The sequence below is a fragment of the Hyperolius riggenbachi genome, chromosome 7 (assembly GCF_040937935.1).
Source record: "Hyperolius riggenbachi isolate aHypRig1 chromosome 7, aHypRig1.pri, whole genome shotgun sequence".
NCBI lineage: Eukaryota > Metazoa > Chordata > Amphibia > Anura > Hyperoliidae > Hyperolius > Hyperolius riggenbachi.
Genome location: NC_090652.1, coordinates 210,158,161 through 210,179,124, shown reverse-complemented (window position 1 = coordinate 210,179,124; position 20,964 = coordinate 210,158,161). Strand labels below are relative to the sequence as shown.

General features: G+C 44.4%; 1 protein-coding gene across 4 annotated transcripts in view; it reads left to right on the top strand.

Annotated features, from left to right (window-relative positions):
- MPP4 (MAGUK p55 scaffold protein 4) overlaps positions 1-20,964 on the top strand; it is a 72,340-nt gene that overhangs the window by 27,079 nt on the left and 24,297 nt on the right. For all 4 annotated transcript variants that reach the window (XM_068245099.1, XM_068245097.1, XM_068245098.1 and 1 more), the window contains exons 8-13: positions 50-135; positions 8,428-8,499; positions 13,456-13,652; positions 14,088-14,152; positions 16,201-16,218; positions 16,351-16,389. In XM_068245099.1, the coding sequence (XP_068101200.1) occupies positions 50-135; positions 8,428-8,499; positions 13,456-13,652; positions 14,088-14,152; positions 16,201-16,218; positions 16,351-16,389 (477 nt within the window). The remainder of the gene's footprint in view (positions 1-49; positions 136-8,427; positions 8,500-13,455; positions 13,653-14,087; positions 14,153-16,200; positions 16,219-16,350; positions 16,390-20,964) is intronic.

Genomic DNA, 20,964 nt, shown 5'->3' with positions numbered 1-20,964 from the left:
TTTTAAAACTCTGCAGCTGATCACTGAATCATATGTATTTCAATCCCAGGTTTATTATATGCTGGTGATAAATTAGTGGAGGTGAATGGTGTACCGGTGGAAGGCCTGGAGCCAGAGCAAGTGATTCATATTTTGGTAAATATATTTTATTACTTGACATACACTGTAATATTGAAATGAGCTATGGGGGATTTGAAATGTAAATTACAGTATTTTATTAAACATAGAAAGTGCAAAATCAACATTAAGATGCAATTCATACAAAAGATAAAGAAACAAGGAAATAGGGGGTCACTATGTGTATCCAAATTATAAAATAAAATGTTTGATGAGGCCTTGTCATACATTTACATTTATTGCCTTTATTTACCCACTGTCTGTAATTCGAATCAACGTTTGGTCATCCTCTTCCAATAATTTTCATATTTTGGTGCCTATCTCTCACCTTCAACCACTTCCACAGTCCAACAACACCAATTTTATATCTTGTATTTAAAGTTTTGAAAATTTTTGTTACTCTTTCAAATGTAATAGATCTTTTTTTGTTTTTGTTTGTTTTTGTAACCCTTTCCCATGTGATAAATCTTTTTTTTTAACGTTTTTGTTACCTTTTCCAATGTGATAAGTCTTTTTATCTGTTCTGGAATTTCTATAATTATGGCACAGAGTTCTTATAGAACCTTTTGCAGCATGGTGACTAACCCACAAGGTGCAAATAATTCCAATGTGATGCAAATTTGATAGCAATTTATGCATCTTGAAACTGGACAAATCAAGTGCGGCATACCATAAAATTAGCATCAGTGCACTATTAGCTATATTCCTGTCAGGATCTCTCCTGTAGCATGTCCTGTTGGTTGCAGCAGAACTGCAAACCGGCAGTTCTGCTTTCTCTGCATGCATTCAGTTTAGGTTGGATTTGCAATAAGAGTCACTGCCATCAGCAATCACTCTGCAGTTCAGAGCAGCTCAGGATGCTGTTATGAATCTACCTATAACTTGTTGCAACTGAGCTGCAGCCAGACAGTGCTCAATTTCCTGCATGCATATTGCTGCAAAATGTTGTGTGCATTTGTAATGAGAGTCCTATTCATTTGCAATCAGCCTGCAGCCTCCAATCAGGTTGAGGCCTGGAACCCACTAGAGCTTTTTTTTGAGCATTTAGTGAGCGCTTTCAATCGCTAGCAGTTTCCTTGACAAATTCCACTAGAGCGATTACAATTAAGGAAATCGCAATCGCCGGACATGCAGAATTTTGGGAGCGTTTCCATTCTAATGAACTGTATGGGAGCAGGGAAAACGCTCCCAAATATTGATTGCAAAATGCTATCACAAATCGCTAGCAATTTCTAGTGGGTTTCAGGCCTGACACAGGATTGAGTAATTACAATTCAGCTGTGTTGGAATTTGCATGCCTGCTCTCATTGGATGATGTTCATATAAAAGCCTCTTCCTCCCTTTTCATCTTGCCCATCATAGTGTTCAGCTTTGCCATAGCTGTTTGCTGGGTCCTGTGTTTCAATTGTGAATTGCCTTGTCTTGCTATGCCTTGCTTGTGGATGGTTGCTGTTCCTGCGTGGGTAAACAGCAGAGTCCTTCCAGTCCTGCTAGTCCGGATGCAGCCATCACTGCAGTAGTGATTGGCTAGCGATCCTGCTAGTTCTGATCCTGTGGACTTCATAGTCCTTCCAGTCCTGCTATACTAGACCTAGCCATCACTGTGGTAGTGATTGGCTAGCGATCCTGCTAGTTCTGATCATGTGGGCATGACTATAGCAGCGGTTGTTATTAGTTACGCTCCTTCTTGTTCTGTCTTGCTTGTGTGAATGTTTTCCATCGCTCGGGTAGCGATTAAGTTGGCAAACATTCCTTCCTGTCTGTCTTTCTATCCTTGTCTTATTCAGTGTGACGGACAACAGAGGCTCAGAGCTGCGGTCGCTCTGAGCAACCATTGTGTCTCGTTTATTGAGGCGGTTATCGGAAGCTCAGAGCTGCGGTCGCTCTGAGTAATCTTGCTCCCTGTCTCTAGTCTACTACTCCTGCTGTGATCTGTGTAGTCTCCTCCACTAGTGCATCCCGCACTATTATTTGATGTTACCTAGCCACATTTTGTCTTGCTTAGTGAGCTCTAGTAGTACTCTTGTCTTCCCGGCCTCAGTCTTTATACCTTGCACGCTGAAGTCCTGTGGGGTAACTGTAGTCTGGTAGGCGTACTGGTCTCCCATTCAGGTGGGGGCTTGGCGTATAGGTGAAGAGTGTGGTTGTCACGATTGTGGAACTTTCCCCGTGATCAGCGCACAACGCGTGCGCTGACACGGCGGAGATCCTCCACAAGCGTATAATTTGCAGGAACCCAGCAAAAGGTGCTACGCACCTGTAGAGGGAAATTCCTGTCGGCAGATGGCGCTGGGGAGTGCAGAGGAACCAATCCTCTGTACCTCCACAAGTGCCAGACAGGAATTGTACGAAGCGCAGAATGCAATCGCAAGAGAGGCGATTGCGAATGAGATTGAGCAAAAGGGATAGGTTGTATGTGTGTGCGCCAATCCAGTCGCCACTCCGCGACCGCGCACACACAACAGCAGATACGAAATAGGAACGCGATCGCGAGAGGTGCGATCGCGAGACGTGACACAAGGCAGAACAGAATAGAATACGAGGGTAGCAAAGGCACAGCAAATACAATAAGGAGATATGGAAAATAACAACGCTAGCTAACCGCGAACACCGCACTCATTCGCAACAGTGCACGCGGTTATGCGCGATCTCCACGTGATAAGCACAATAGAGACAAGCACGCCTAACTAACCATAAACAGACAAACATGAAACGGGACGCGAGCGCTTGCTTAACGGTTACCTCACCGAGCCTGTAGCAAGCGCAGCGGACAAGACAGACACACGAAAAACAAGAACTAGGCAGGAAGGATCCACCGCTCTTCCGCCAGAGCAAGTGTGATCCAAGCAGGAACACAGATCAGAAAGATCCACAGCCACTAACGCTAGCGGCTAGTGCGATCTCAGCAAGACAGAACGATTCGCTATCAACCGCCGCTGGTGACAGCGCAATCGCGACCGACAAGACAGAACAGAAGGATCCCCAGCGCTCGCACAAAGTAGCTAGCGCGATCCCAGGAGACAGAACAGAAGGATCCCCAGCGCTAGCACAAAGTAGCTAGCGCGATCCCAGAAGACAGAACAGAAGAGATAGCTGGTAGCAACCGCTGCACCAGCTATACTCCAAGAACATAGATCAGAACCATTTCCTGTCAACCACCATAGGGACAGGACAATGGCAAACAGGCAAGACAAGACAGAACAGGCAATACAGATAATACAACCTGACTGGGCTAGAAGGGGAGCCTAAGGCAACCCCCAGGAATTAACTATACTAGATAGCAATGGCTGACACTCCAGCAGTGTCCATCAGGAACTGAGCATGGAAGGGAAATGACCAGCGAAGCATTCTGGGAAACATAAAGCTCTTATAGTGCCAGTCATCAAAGAAGGCAGGTAGGGGATTTTCATAACGAATGTATGCAAATTCCCCAGCAAGAGAACAGAACAGAAACTTGCAATGGAAAGACAGGTCTCTGTTCCAGAGACCTGCAGCCCACAGACTAGAGGAATGGACAAACAGCTGTCTGCCTGTGCAGCCAGCTGAGCGGATCATCACAGTACCCCCCCTTCTAGGGATGGATTCCAGACATCCCTCAAGACTGGTAACATCACAAAACTCTAACTGAAGACTCATGAAGGTCAGGACAGCCCGACAAGGCCCAATTCCAGAGTCAGTCCATCCGAAACCGACCTCATCAGAAGCAGAAGCCACCGAAACATGCCCATCAGCACTGCAAGTCTCAGCGCAACACCCATCAGGACTGTGGACACCAGAGAAGAAGCCATCGACACCCTCCAGACAATACCCACCACCTTCCAAGGAGCGTCCAAGAATACCAAACCTGCCGCAATACCTGTTCGAAGTGTCCCTTACAACACCAAAGCCATTGCTGATCGCATTCAGGGCACCAAGCAAAACTTTTCCCGGAATCTCCCAGAACGCCTTGAAGCTCCGCAGAGATCCCAAGAAGCCAGAACGCTCACCAGGCTCACATGGAGAACCACCAAGAACCCCTATGGAACCTATGATCATTCCAGACTCAAAATTAGCAGGACACCCATCAAGATCAGGACTTTCAGGGACCACTTCTGGGCATGCAAGCAGGCAGGCTATATCAGAACATGTCTCCACAGAGGAAGCATCTGAGTACGCTGGTAACCGAGGCACACTTGGGCTTTCTGGGTCACAGAGCACATCGGGGTACACTAGTACAGGAGAAACCTCAGGACATGTCGGGGAACTGCCAACCTCAGAGTCCGACACGACAAGACCAAAACCAGTACCGGGCAGAAAATCATCACGAGTAAAGATCACAGGTACTGGTCTTTCAAAAGAAGACTCGGATTCAAATTCAGAATTTTCTGTAACTGTAATATCATCATTGACTACACATGAATGAAGCTCCACAAGAGCTGCAAAAGTAGTCAGCAAGGCAGCAATGCCTATTGAAGTGGGCAACACCTCAGAAGGACCTGGGGGGCAGGAGACATCTCCCACAAGTTCTGCACCCCTTGGGAGGAACTCGGAGACCTTTAGATCATCGAACAAGACCTCAGGAACATCATTTTTCAAGTTGTCTAAGAAGGATTCTGTACTATCCATGTTACAGGGCAAAACTGGAACTTTATTTTGAGAACAGGGCAGATGTCCCAGGGAAGGTTCCACCATAAACTGAGACTGAATTTCATCATCATGAGTGGAACGTACAGGAATATTCACTGGACCACACACTGACTCCCTAACTTTAATCTCACTGCACCCAGAACTCTGCGTAGTAGTCAAACTAGCTTGCAATTCCAAAACTGCAGAAAGACAGGTAAAAATAGCAGCAATACCTAGACGAGCCTCTAGGGGCAGGGCAGGAGATATTGTACAAGGCAATATTGACTCATCCAGAGTACTGGGTGGAGAGTCAATACTTTCTTCAGAATCAGACTCGCAAATGTCAATGCAAGTGGACATCATGCCTTCATTCATGGTACAGGGCAGGTTCAGAGAAAGCTTCTCTGGACAAGGCAAAGAAGCTTCAGCATCAGATTCGCAAAACCGAAGCGCTGTCTCATTCTTAGATTCGGCTAACAATGTCGAATCCGAGGAGTCAGAACGCAAAATTTGCGGATCCAAGATCGCTTTAGGTTGCGAAACTGACGCTTCCATATCGCAAACTTCCGCGATCTGCGGAGCAGACTGCAAGGCATCTAGGACAGAAACACTGGAGCAACTGTCATCAGGCAACAGGCCTGCACAGGTGTGAACAGGGTGAGACAGAAACTCATTTGCAGAAGAAATGGCGACATCAACAGGATAAACTTTATTAGGCATAATAATTTTACTTTTGACGCTGCATAGTCGAGAAATTTTCCCCATAGCAGGGTCACAGACGGAAGATCTCAAAGATCTGTTACTAAATGACAAAGGATCCCACACATCCTTGAGGAAACCGGCAGACTCATGCCGATCACAATCTGCAGGAACATCCGAGAAACAGGCATCAGATCGCACAGATTCAAACTGCACACTGTCATTCATTTCAGATTGCACAAAGTCAAGACTCTCATGCTTTACCCCAGAAAGGCAGGAACAATCATCCGACAACGATGTCTCTTTATTGGAATCAATTGGTTGGTGTGTGTGCAACTCATCCAAAATCGTTTGCCATACATAGATCACCAGATCCACATCATCCTTGTCACATTCATCGGAATCAATCAGAAGGTACATAGAATCGAGACAAGCATTCAAGACATCTTCGCTTTTTGCGATGTAAAAATCGCAAAAGGCTTTCCAATCAAAATCGAATTCTTCCAGCAAGGCCCCAATATCCCAGGAAGCAAATGGGGGTTCAAACAGGCCAGTATCCAAATAATCTCCATAGGGGTGGAGTTCAGGAACAAGAACAGATTTTTTAACTGCTTTAATGTAGTGTGCGATCCTACCTATAGCAGGATCCACATAAGCTTTGGATTGGGGCAAAAAACCTGAAAACTGATCAGCAGATGCATTATAAACATCATTATCATACTGCATGGTTTTGCCCATTTCAGACTTGACAGAAATAACCTCTTTATTTGTGGTTGCTAGGGGCAACGGATCTTTCCGCTGGGAAGCCTTCCTAGATCTTTTACGTTTAGACTTAGAGGCTTTGGATGGCTGCTTTGTGGATGAAAGAGTAGATGGAACAGCTGATTGAGCTGCTGACAACAACTCATTAAGGGGGTATGGTAATTGAGGTAATCTCAGCCAATTGTGAATTAAAAAGGCCAAGAATTCCAGGGGTCTTTGACTCAGGGTGATATGATTTAACACATCATAACCCCACATTGACATTTCGCCCCCCAACAGAATGTAGACCATTTGGGGGGCCCAGGTAGACACTGGAATTCAGGGTTCGCTAACAGCTTCGTACACTCAGACAAAAATTCGTCTGCTGATTCAGGTTCAAGTTTTTTAAATCTCTTAAAGGTACAAGAGCCATATTCGACAAAATCGTACAAATCGGAAATTCCGTCTACACTGGGGTTTTGGGTTGGGCTGGTCATTCTGTCACGATTGTGGAACTTTCCCCGTGATCAGCGCACAACGCGTGCGCTGACACGGCGGAGATCCTCCACAAGCGTATAATTTGCAGGAACCCAGCAAAAGGTGCTACGCACCTGTAGAGGGAAATTCCTGTCGGCAGATGGCGCTGGGGAGTGCAGAGGAACCAATCCTCTGTACCTCCACAAGTGCCAGACAGGAATTGTACGAAGCGCAGAACGCAATCGCAAGAGAGGCGATTGCGAATGAGATTGAGCAAAAGGGATAGGTTGTATGTGTGTGCGCCAATCCAGTCGCCACTCCGCGACCGCGCACACACAACAGCAGATACGAAATAGGAACGCGATCGCGAGAGGTGCGATCGCGAGACGTGACACAAGGCAGAACAGAATAGAATACGAGGGTAGCAAAGGCACAGCAAATACAATAAGGAGATATGGAAAATAACTAACCGCAAACACCGCACTCATTCGCAACAGTGCACGCGGTTATGCGCGATCTCCACGTGATAAGCACAATAGAGACAAGCACGCCTAACTAACCATAAACAGACAAACATGAAACGGGACGCGAGCGCTTGCTTAACGGTTACCTCACCGAGCCTGTAGCAAGCGCAGCGGACAAGACAGACACACGAAAAACAAGAACTAGGCAGGAAGGATCCACCGCTCTTCCGCCAGAGCAAGTGTGATCCAAGCAGGAACACAGATCAGAAAGATCCACAGCCGCTAACGCTAGCGGCTAGTGCGATCTCAGCAAGACAGAACGATTCGCTATCAACCGCCGCTGGTGACAGCGCAATCGCGACCGACAAGACAGAACAGAAGGATCCCCAGCGCTCGCACAAAGTAGCTAGCGCGATCCCAGGAGACAGAACAGAAGGATCCCCAGCGCTAGCACAAAGTAGCTAGCGCGATCCCAGAAGACAGAACAGAAGAGATAGCTGGTAGCAACCGCTGCACCAGCTATACTCCAAGAACATAGATCAGAACCATTTCCTGTCAACCACCATAGGGACAGGACAATGGCAAACAGGCAAGACAAGACAGAACAGGCAACCCCCAGGAATTAACTATACTAGATAGCAATGGCTGACACTCCAGCAGTGTCCATCAGGAACTGAGCATGGAAGGGAAATGACCAGCGAAGCATTCTGGGAAACATAAAGCTCTTATAGTGCCAGTCATCAAAGAAGGCAGGTAGGGGATTTGCATAACGAATGTATGCAAATTCCCCAGCAAGAGAACAGAACAGAAACTTGCAATGGAAAGACAGGTCTCTGTTCCAGAGACCTGCAGCCCACAGACTAGAGGAATGGACAAACAGCTGTCTGCCTGTGCAGCCAGCTGAGCGGATCATCACAGTGGTATTAGATTGGGGTATAGAGGCTGAAGGAAGACGAGAGATCTGCCAAGCCTAACAATTCCTATATTTTTTTTTAGAATCAGAATGATCTATAAGGAGGTTCAAATTCATAAGCGTGGGCTGTAGTTAAATAGTGCTTAGTTCAGATGAATCCAGGCAACACATCTGGGTCATTTGGTTGATTGAGTAACTGGGTGGTACAGATCTGATCTATCATTTTTTAATAAGGTTTCAGTTTGTTTGTTTCTGTACAAATGTATTGCTTGTGTGGCTTGAATTTTGATTTCTGGGCCATTATTTACATCTACAGTACATAGTTTTGTGGGGATTTTTATGAATTCTCCGATATTACGCTTTCTGATTTAATTGAAAACAAGTGTAAATTATATCTTGTTTTATTTCCAGATTCAGTCTGAAGGAACAATTGTGTTTAAATTGATTCCTGTTGGTGATCGTACTGTGAGCAGTCACACAATGGTAAGTAAGAATATACAGGAACACCTGGTACACACTTTCAATTATGATTGACCAATCGCTGACCAACTTTACCACCTCAATGCAGTATGAGGGTGAACATATATTTAATACTATGAGCAGGTTGTGCAGGTTATAACTCATACTACTTTGATAATTTAAATTTTCTAATAAAAAATGTCATCGGTATTGTCTTGAATTATCACCCAGAGTATGGTTGATGGGAGAATTAAGCTTGATGGTAAAACAGTTTGAAGCAGAACTATAGTTTACTACAGTACATTGTCTATGCTGTGAAAGTTCAAATGCTGTGAGATCCATTCCCTGCAGTAAAGGTACGTACACGTCTGATATTTCAGAACGACTTGTCGTTCAAACCAGTCATTTGAAAGACAGTTTGTCGTGTGTACGAATGATCGTTAGACTGATAGCAGCAGTTTTGACTGATCCACTTGGCGGATCCGTAGACTACTTCTGGGTACACTCGATACGTTTTTCCGCTCCATTTTCCACCCAAGAGTTTTTTCCGCTCGATTCTCCACTCGATTCTGCGCTCGATTCTCTTATCTTCCGTTCGTTTTATCTTTTTCTATTCACTTCTATGAGAATCCGAGCTAAAAAAAAAGAACGAAACAAATATCGGACATGTCGGAAATTAGCTATCCAACCCGTCTATCCGGGGTAAAAACGTATGGTGTATTCCCAGCATAACTGTCGTTCAAAGGTCCGTACATGTGTACAAACGACTTGTTGTTTGAAAGCCTATTAGCTTAACACTAACAGACTTTCAAGCAGCAAGTTGTTTGAGCAGTCATTTGATCTAGTCCATTGCTCTATCAAGTTGTAACGATTGTGGAATTATTTCCGTGGTCAGCGCACAGGATGCGCGCTGACACTGCGGAAATCCTTCACAAGCGTATAATCTGAGAGAACCCAGCAATGGTGCTATGCACCTGTAGAGGGAGATTCCCACCGGCAGATGGAGCTGTGGAGTACAGACGGACACAGCCTCTGTACTGCCACAGATGCCAGATGGGAATTGCATGAGTTGAAGCAATGTAGGGCTGGATAGCCCTAAAAGAGAGAGAGCACAGAAACAGAATAAATGTGTGTCCACCAATCTAGTCGCCACCCAGCGACGGTGAGCACACAACAACAGAACCAAAGTGGGAACGCAATCGCAACAGAGGCGATTGCCAGAAGTGACACAAGTTGGAGCAGAACAGAGCACGAGAGTAGCAAAGGCAAAGCAAACAAGAACAATAAGGAAAATAACAAACGCTAACTAAACGTGAACACCGCACTCATTCGCAACAGCGAACGTGTTTAAGCACGATCACCGCGCGTTAGGCGCCCAGTGATAAGCGTGCCACCCTAACTAACCAATGACACACAAACACGAAATAGAGAACGCGAACGCTTGCTAAACGGTTACCTCACCGAGCCTACAGCAAGCGTTCGTACAAAACAAGACAGAGAGAAGGAGCAGCCAGCAGCAACTGCAGCACTGGCCTACACTCCCAGACAGGGTTAAGAAGGAACCACCACTGCTACCGCTAGAGCGAATGTGATCCAAACAGACAAACAGATGGGGCTACCAGTAGCAACCGCTGCTCTGGTTAGCACCCCTGAGGCAGAATACAGAAGGAGGCACTGCCACTACCACTAGGGCGAATGCGATCCAGACAGATGAAGCAGCCAGTAGCAACCGCAGCTCTAGCCTACACTCCCAGACAGACAGAACGGTTTCCTGTCGACCACCGCTGGTGACAAGACAATCGAGACAGAGAGACAGAACTAGGCAATACAGATAATACAACCTGACTGCACTAGAAGGGATGCCTAGTGCAGTCCCCAGGAATTACTCTAAGATAATCTTAGCAAATGACAGCAAGGCTGACACTCTAGGAGTGTTTGCAGGAACAAACCTTCATGACCAGCAAAGGACTCTGGGAGAACATGGTACTTATACTGCAAGCCTTCAAAGGAGGCAGCTAGGCAATCTGCATGACAAGTGTATGCAAATTCCTCAGCAGAGCAACTCTGAAACTTGAAAAGCAAAGACAGGTCTCTTTTCCACAGACCTGCAGCCTTCAGACCTAAAGAATGGACAAACAGCTGTCTGCCCATGCAGACAGCTGGGCAGATCGTTACACAAGTCCATTGACCAGTCAAACGACATGTAAATTAGCTGTAATTAGCATTTCAAACGCCTTGACGTCTGTGTGTACAAGGAGTCTGAACGACTTTTTGTTTGAATGACAAGTCGTTCAAACGTCTGGTTTCAACGACAATAGGGCATAAAATCAGACGTGTATATGCACCTTAACAGAGATCTTATGAGAATAGTAGGAGGGATCAGGGCTAGGCAGGTTAGGAGTTGTAACACCAGCCTCCCAGGAGCCTCTTCCGACAGTTGGATGAATTCTCAGTACCTTCAGAATGAAAATAGTAATACTAATGGTGCCCATATAGGGTATAATTAACCACTTAAGGACTGCAGTCTTAAAACCCCTTAAAGAGAACCCGAGGTGTGTTTGAAGAATGTTATCTGCATACAGAGGCTGGATCTGCCTATACAGCCCAGCCTCTGTTGCTATCCCAAACCCCCCTAAGGTCCCCCTGCACTCCGCAATCCGTTATAAACCACAGCCGTGCTGTGAGGCTATGTTTACATCTGTAGTGTCAGTCTCGGCTGCTCCCCCACCTCCTGCATAGCTCCGGTCCCTGCCTCCCTCCCTTCCCTCCAATCAGTGGGGAGGGAAGGGACGCAGGCGGGGACCGGAGTTCTGCAGGAGGCGGGGAGAGCAGCAGACTGACACTATAGAGAGAAACATAGCCAGCTCTGACAAGCTGTGTGTCAGCAGCGTGGCTGTGATTTATGAGGGATTGCAGAGTGCAGGGGGACCTTAGGGGGGTTTGGGATAGCAACAGAGGCTGGACTGTATAGGCAGATCCAGCCTCTGTATGCAGATAAAATTCTTCAAACCCACCTCGGGTTCTCTTTAAGGATAAGACACTTTTTTTCCATTCAGACCACTGCAGCTTTAACGGTTTATTGCTTGGTCATACAACCTACCATCTAAATACATTTTCCCTCCTTTTCTTGTCACTAATACAGCTTTCTTTTGGTGCTATTTGATTGCTGCTGTGATTTTTAGTTTTTATTATTTTCGTCAAAAAAGACATGAATTTTGTCAAAAAAATAATTTTTTTAACTTTCTGTGGTGACATTTTTCAAATAAAGTAAAATTTATGTATACATTTTTGTCCAAATTTATTGTGCTACATGTCTTTGATAAAAAAAGCAATAAGTGTATATTTATTGGTTTGGGTAAAAGTTATAGCGTTTACAAAATATGGTGCCAAAAGTGAATTTTCCCATTTTGAAGCATCTCTGACTTTTCTGAGCACCTGTCATGTTTCATGAGGTGCTAGAATTCCAGGATAGTATAAATACCCCCCAAATGACCCCATTTTGGAAAGAAGACATCCCAAAGTATTCACTAAGAGGCATGGTGAGTTCATAGAAGATTTTATTTTTTGTCACAGGTTAGCGGAAAATGACACTTTGTGACAAAAAAATAAATAAAAAAAAGTTTCCATTTCTGCTAACTTGTGACAAACAAAAAAGAAATCTGCCACGGACTTACCATGCCCGACTTTGGGATGTCTACTTTCCAAAATGGGGTCATTTGTGGGGTGTGTTTACTGTCCTGGCATTTTGGAGGGTGCTAAATTGTAAGTACCCCTGTAAAGCCTAAAGGTGTTCATAGGACTTTGGGCCCCTTAGCGCATCTAGGCTGCAAAAAAGTGTCACACATGTGGTATTGCCATACTCAGGAGAAATAGTATACTGTGTTTTGGGGTGTATTTTTACACATACCCATACAAAGTGTAATTTTCCACTAACTTGTGACAAAAAATAAAATCTTCTATGAACTTACTATACACCGAACGTAGTACCTTGGGGAGTCTTCTTTCTAAAATAGGGTCACTTGTGGGGTTCCTATACTGCCCTGGCATTTTAGGGGCCCTAAACCGCGAGGAGTAGTCTAGAAACCAAATGCCTCAAAATAACCAAGTGTCACACATGTGGTATCGCCGTACTCAGGAGAAGTAGTATAATGTGTTTTGGGGTGTATTTTTACACATACCCATGCTGAGTGGGAGAAATATCTCTGTAAATGAGATTTTTTTGATTTATTTACACACAATTGTCCATTTACAGAGATATTTCTCCCACCCAGCATGGGTATGTGTAAAAATACACCCCAAAAACATTAAACTACTTCTCCTGAGTACGGCAATACCACATGTGTGACACTTTTTTGCAGCCTAGGTGCGCTAATGGGCCCAACCTCCTATTTACAAGTCATTTTGAGGCATTTGGTTTCTAGACTACTCCTCATGGTTTAGGGCCCCTAAAATGCCAGGGCAGTATAGGAACCCCACAAGTGACCCCATTTTAGAAAGAAGACACCCCAAGATTTTCAGTTAGGTGTATGGTGAGTTCATAGAAGATTTTATTTTTTGTGGAGTGTCCATATAGTACAGATGCAGCCGGTGGGAAGGTACATGTACACTTGCTTGTCCAGACATTCTGCAGTGAGAGAGCTGTCTCTCTTGCTCTGCCAGAGGTTGAATTATAGTTCAGATGAGGCAGAGCCTCAGTTGACTGGGTAGGCAACACAGAAAATACACAGACCTTACTTTATGGTCTCTCCCTGCTTGCCCGGTACTCTCATCCAGCCTGATTTTTTCCCACCCATCCACCTAGCACCGTCAACTAGCCAGCCAGTTAGCCTGATTTCCTTTCCAGCCAGCCTTTTTTCCACTCAGCCCCCTGAGCCAGCACTTCTCCCCAACCACTGGAACCAGTCAGTGAAGAGAAGGAAAGAACTGATGTACTGTATGTGTCGGTTTTATTTAACCTTCAATTACATTTTCTCACTGCAGCTATTTGTCAGAGCTATGGCAGATTACTGGCCTCAGCAGGATCCAGCTATTCCCTGTGCTGATGCTGGCTTACCTTTCAAAAGAGGAGACATCCTGCAAATAGTTGACCAAAGTGACTCTATGTGGTGGCAAGCAAGAAAAGCCTCAGATCTCAGTAGGTGTGCTGGCCTCATACCATCTAACCACCTTCTGAAAAGGTAATATTTGCAAAGGTTAATTCTAAAAAATATTTTTTTTGTATATTTCACTTCTTGAGGGATTAGTGCCATACCTTGTGTGTTCCTCCCCCCTTCCCTTTACATTGTAAGCCTTTGGCAGGGTCCCCCCAGTGTGCCCTTCTTGATCTTGCAACCTCACCAATGACACCCTGTCCATGGACTAACTCAAACTTGAATTGCTGGGTCTCTGTAAAATTGCATGATAATTTATGCTTATTATACCCTGTTTGTGTTTATAACCTTGTACTACCTCTCTGTCTGACACCCCTTGCTAACATTGTATGTATTCCCATTTATTGCCCAGCCCCGTGTAATATGTTGGTGCTTTATAAATGCAATAAATAATAATAATCTAGCCTAAACTAGACAGTCATTTTATTGTGAGTGTTGAAATGTCATTTTCTGTGTTTCTAGGAAACAACGTGAATTTTGGTGGTCTCAGCCCTTTATGACCCATTCTTGCCTCAAAGCATCTCAGTGTGAGTATGCCCTTGTCTCTAGCCTTTCAATACTCTATAAAGCAGTGTCCAGCTCAAAGTCAATTTGTACTGATAGTCAGTGAGCATAGCTACTACCTCACATTTCTAAAGTCCTTGGTTTAAAACCCACCAAGAACACTATCTTCTGGGATTTTATATGTTTATATGTGGGTTTCTACCACTAGCCAGATCAGTCCATCCAACAGGAGAAACCACTGTCTTTACAAATTGTGTACATGACTATGGCAGAGATCCTAGATGGTGATTTTTTCTGTGGCAGGTATGAATATTAGTACATTCAAGATGCTGTTTAATAGTGTTATGCTAAAGGTGCAGCAGCAAGTGTAAGATTTGTGAGTAACGTACATACATACGCTATACTTAAAGTGGATCCAAGATAAACTTTTACTCATTGCATAGTTGTATTCCGTTCATATAGTTTATGGGGCATTCCTCAAGCCAAATACTTTTTTGTTTTTGTTTTAATACTCTAACTCTCTATAAACAAAACAAGTCCCGCCCACAGCTTTTCAGAGTGCCTTGGCATTTTTAGACCGTAGCAAGGGCTTATGGGAGCTCAGTCTGGGCAGGAGGAGGGGGAAGTGTTACTAGCCAGAGATTTCAGAGGCAGAGGGGAGGAGGGAGGCGGAGGGGGAATTAGGTTTTCACAGGCTGAGTGCTGGAGATGCAGATCAGCTTGCCTATGTGTAATGTTTACAAACAGAACATGACCGCTGTCATTGTATCACAGGAAGAAATAATCATATTCTGTTGATTCCGTTTGCAGCTAGATTTGCTGTGTAAACTATCTAAACTTTAGATAAGATATATAGACAAGTTACTTGTTATAGTTTTTCATCTCGGATCCACTGTAAAAACTTAGATATAGCTGATAGGATCACAGATAAATAACATAAACAATTTGTGACTGAGGTGTTACATTTAGCAGGTGTTACATTTACCAAGAATTGGATAACTGCCATTGTCCGCTCTTGCTCAAACTGGATTCAGGCAGTTAATACGGTCTTGCCTTACAGAAAGGCTATTTATTAAAATAGAGGCATTTTACCTAGGCAACTGTTGGATTGACTTCTTATCAGACTTACCAGCTTTTTGAACAAAAACAAAATACTTGTTTTAGTTAACTTGTTTCACAACAAAAGCTGTTTGACAATTGTGCTGCATAAACGACCACCATTGAGCGTTTGAATGGGGCTTAACAGACAAGTTTAGCAGATAGGTGTGTATGAACCTTAAGATTTAAAGGGGTTCTTTCGCGAAAAAAGTAGGCAGTTAAAAAATGTGACAGATGACAGGTTTTGGGCCAGTCCATCTTTTTAAGGGGGATTCTCAGGGCTTTCTTTGTTTTCAACAGCATTTCCTGAACAACAGTTGCAAAATCTAACTGACATAATAGTGTGCAAGTGATTAGGGAGACCGGCTGGTATCTTGCTATTTTGGCAGTTAAACTGCTGTTCAGGAAATGCTGTTGAAAACAAAGAAAGCCCTGAGAATCCCCCTTAAAAAGATGGACTGGCCCAAAACCTGTCATCTGTCACATTTTTTAACTGCCTACTTTTTTCGCGAAATAACCCCTTTAAGACTCTTAAACCAAAGTGGTTATAATTATTACACCTGTACAGTGCCCATATTCACTACCTTTCAGAAGATCTTACAGTGTAATGTCTCTACCACAGTCTAGAACAAATTTAGGGAAACCAATATACCTAACAGTATGCTTTGCAATCTGTAAGGAAACCAAGGCAAACATAGAAAACAAAGAAATACCATGCAAACAGGTACTTAAGGTAGCTAATATTCAGACCTGGGACTCTGCTACAGTGCAACAAAATGAGTGCTATCTACTATCACCATCAATTTAAGACAGGCTTGTAGGGAGTAAAGTAACAGTAGGGAATGCATGTTATTAGTGTTGCTGTACATTGTATATTCTATTCAGGGAGATTAGTCTTGGTCTACTAATAGCTTGCAAAAAACTTTTCGAGTTTGACTTTGTGTTTCTTTCAACTCCTTCCTTGCATGGACAGTGAGCACAATAGGGGAAGGTAAGAAGATGAGAGATGATGTGTGTCTGTCTCCAGATATGTTCTCAGTACACAGCAATATTTACATGTTTGTCATATTGAATACAGTTCATATTTACATGATATTTACCTGTTGTGTTACCCTAATTGTAGAGGAAGATATGAAGATAGATGAGAAGTGTGTTGAAGCTGGTAAGCATAATGTTTGCATACAAATTATTATGAAAGGTTAATGCATCTATTTCATACTGGATATCATATATTGTTTTTACAATTCACTGAATAAGGACCAGTGCTGATCTAATGCTTAAAAAAGCCAAAAAATGGTGAAGACGTATTACCGTGAGTGAAAGAGAAAGGTAATGCCAACCCTAGAGCTGATGATCCGCAGCATGCAAACCTGGAAAATACTAATTTAGTATTGAATTATATTATTCCCTCCATGGCTTTCTGGTTTCAAAATGTGAGAAAAAACAAGTTTCCCCATTGCCAAACAGCTTTTAGCTCAGAGAGTAGTGAATAAATATTTATACATTTCATACAAAATATGAAAAGAGAGAGAGAGAGAGAGAGAGAGAGAGAGAGAGAGAGAGAGAGAGAGAGAGAGAGAGAGAGAGAGAGAGAGAGAGAGAGAGAGAGAGAGAGAGAGAGAGAGAGAGAGAGAGAGAGATTAATAAGCATTGAAAAGTCACTTTTCTGCCTGAGCTACTGTATACAACACTAATTTTATTGCCCTGATGGTCATGACGTTGATCAGTCAACAGGCACTCTCACTTTAAATGGCACATTTTTATTGCATTTTTATCATCTAATGTTTATTGTATTTAAAAAAATAATCTAATAAATGCTTTTCACTTTACTGAACAGTTCTTTGCTAGCTTTCATTGCTAGAGTTTTTCTTGCTGTATATATGGAAGCAGGACATTTGGGCACACACTTTTGCCACTAATACAACTATCGGCTATTGGGCACTAAAAGTATTTGTATTTTACTATCCTTAGTACCAATGTAAATAGTGGAGTATTGATAAATCTTACCAATATTTTACTATCCGCTATTCCTCAGCTCTTAAATTTACTTATGTGTAAAGATCTGCGCATGCAGATGCTTATCAAGGCAAAACAGGATAAGGGCCCTTTTCCACTAGCGCGATTGCGTTTGCTGAATCACAAAAGCGCAAATCACTAGCGATTTTAAAATCGCTGGGGTTTGCTAAATAACATAGGAATCGCGGTAGGTTATTTCCACTACCGCGATTCGATTTTTACACAATCGCGATCGCGCAGCGGAGCGATTATTGCCGCAATTTTGCTATGCCCTGCAGTGCATAGCAAAATCGCAAACGCTATTGCCAGGGAAAGAAAAGGATTTTGCTGAATCGCAATCGCTAGCGCTTAGCGCTAACGCTAGCGATTGCAAGTGGAAAAGGGCCCTTAGAGATCACTTGTAAAGAAATACTGAGGTCTGCACAGATTGGATTTAAAGGTGAATGAACGTATTTATTTACAGAAGTGCAAATTAACATGTATAAACAATATGCATGCAATCATACAATATGACAGCAGTGCCCCGATATCACCCTGACTAACTAACTAATATACAACAAATATGCACAGACACAGGTCACACAATAAACACAATAGCAGACCACAGGAACAAGGATCACACAATATATACAATAGCAATAGTAAATGCAATATATACAGACACATATCAGCAGAATCAGCACACAGGAGAATTCTCGTACAAACCAGGATCAATGACCAGAAAATCAGAAGTACACAAGACAGTGAGCAAGAGAGTAGTCAGACAAGGCAAGAGGTCGATATCGAGAGATCAATACTAGATACAGGAAGCAAGGAGCTAGGAACAAGGACGGGTGACCAGAGCACAAGGCCTACAGCACAAAATGATCTAGTGATGTTCTTCTGCTAGAGGCAGTCTTAAATACTGCACAATGGTCAGGTGACTGTTCACAGAGTTCCAGAGATGAGGTGAGACCTCTGCTGATGGACAGCGAAAGTTCATGTAAAGTCCATAGTGTGACACCAGCAGCATGACAATGGTCAGGTGACTGTTCACAGAGTTCCAGAGATGAGGTGAGACCTCTGCTGGTGGACAGCGGAAGTTCATGTAAAGTCCATAGTGTGACACCAGCAGGAATTCAAACAGCAAGCAGCATGACATTACAACCCCCCCCCCCCTCCTTTAGGAGCGGCCTCCGGACGCTCACCCAGTCTTTCAACTTACACCCACCTGGGTCCCAATAATCAGGCAAAGTGGTAAGCAGCAAATACCATGGCAGAGCAGGCAACAGGTGCAAATGCTGAGTGGGCAGGGAGGGATATAATTCAAAAACAAAACCACAAATCTTTGGAGACTGTGCAGCTGGACACTGGAGAACCTGGACAGTAAGTGACTTGAAAGAGTCACACCGAATAATGGGCTTGATAGACTGCAAACCACCAGGCAAGACTGTATACTTGGCAACAGGCTGGAGATCATCAGATGTAACAACAGGCTGGGCAGCAAATTGAGCACCACCAGGAAGAACACTGAACTGGACACCATCGGCAGGTACAAGAGACTGGATACCATCGGTAGGGACAGCAGACTGCAAGTCATCAGGAGCAGGAACAACAGACTGGAAGTCATCAGGAGCAGGAACAGCAAACTGGAAGTCATCAGGAGCAAGAACAGCAGACTGGAAGTCATCAGGAGCAGGAACAGCAGACTGGAAGTCATCAGGAGCAGGAACAGCAGACTGGAAGTCATCAGGAGCAGGAACAGCAGACTGGAAGTCATCAGAAGCAGGAAAAGCAGACTGGAAGTCATCAGAAGCAGGAACAGCAGACTGGAAGTCATCAGGAGCAGAAACAGCAAACTGGAAGTCATCAGGAGCAGAAACAGCAAACTGGAAGTCATCAGGAGCAGGAACAGCAGACTGGAAGTCATCAGGAGCAGGAACAGCAGACTGGAAGTCATCAGGAGCAGGAACAACAGACTGGAAGTCATCAGGAGCAGGAACAACAGACTGGAAGTCATCAGGAGCAGGAACAACAGACTGGAAGTCATCAGGAGCAGGAACTGCAGACTGGAAGTCATCAGGAGCAGGAACAGCAGACAAAGTCTGTGATAGCTGTGCCACAGTAGAAGTCCATAATGTCCAGGTAGCAGAAAATCAGAAGTGTACAAGACAATGAGCAAGAGAGTATTCAGACAAGGCAAGAGGTCGATACCGGGAGATCAATACTAGATACAGGAAGCAAGGAGCTAGGAACAAGGTCGGGTGACCAGAGCACAAGGCCTACAGCACAAAATGATCTAGCAATGTTCTTCTGCTAGAGGCAGTCTTAAATACTGCACAATGGTCAGGTGACTGTTCACGGAGTTCCAGAGATGAGGTGAGACCTCTGCTGGTGGACAGCGGAAGTTCATGTAAAGTCCATAGTGTGACACCAGCAGCATAACAATGGTCAGGTGACTGTTCACAGAGTTCCAGTGATGAGGTGAGACCTCTGCTGTTGGACAGCAGAAGTTCATGTAAAGTCCATAGTGTGACACCAGCAGGAATTCAAACAGCAAGCAGCATGACATTATGCCTCTTTTTCACATATGTGTTTATATCACCTTTATAAACCATGCAATGGGTTAGTAAAGCTAAAAGATAAAGGTAGAAGCAGAGCTGCAAAAGATGAACCTCCAGTTTTTTCATCATGCCCCTTTCAGTCAACTTTCCTCTGAGTTTTCACTTTATCTACAAAGTCATGTTTTAGCACTTAACAACAGAAAAAGTACAAATAAAAACTAGTAGAAAAGTAATATCAAACTCACTTTGAATATTCCTTACTTGCTGGAGGTTTAAAAGGTGTTTTATTGAAAAGGTGTGAAATTGTTTCTGATTACCCAAAACGTTTGGTATAATTCAAAACGTAACTTGAGAAAACACAATACATGGTTTTTGAATGTTAATGTATTGAAGGAAAAAAGTTCACCTGTAGAAATGTCACCCATTCAACCACTTGAGGACCCACCCTTTACCCCCCCTTAAGGACCAGCGCTGTTTGTTGTGATCTGTGCTGGGTGGGCTCTGCAGCCCCCAGCACAGATCAGGGTGCACGCAGAGCGATCAGATCGCCCCCCTTTTTTCCCCCCTATGGGGATGATGTGCAGAGGGGGTTTGATCGCTCCTGCCTGCCCGGCTAGTTGCGGGGGGGGGCACCTCAAAGCCCCCCTCCGCGGCGACATTCACCCCCCTCCCTCTCCTACCTCTCCCTCCCGGTGATCCGGGCTGCACAGGACGCTATCCGTCCTGTGCAGCCAGTGACAGGACGTCCCCTGTCACATGGAGGCGATCCCCGGCCGCTGATTGGCCGGGGATCGCCGATCTGCCTTACGGCGCTGCTGCGCAGCAGCGCCGTACAATGTAAACAAAGCGGATTATTTCCGCTTGTGTTTACATTTAGCCTGCGAGCCGCCATCGGCGGCCCGCAGGCTATTCACGGAGCCCCCCGCCGTGAATTGACAGGAAGCAGCCGCTCGCGCGAGCGGCTGCTTCCTGATTAATCAGCCTGCAGCTGGCGACGCAGAACTGCGTCGCTGGTCCTGCAGCTGCCACTTTGCCGACGCACGGTATAAGCGTGCGGTTGGCAAGTGGTTAAAAAATAATTTGCCCCTTAAGGTAAAACATGCTAGTGCCACCTTCACCGGCAACAACTGCAAATGCTTTGAGAAACTGTGTCCCACTTCCTTCCTCAGATGTTTATT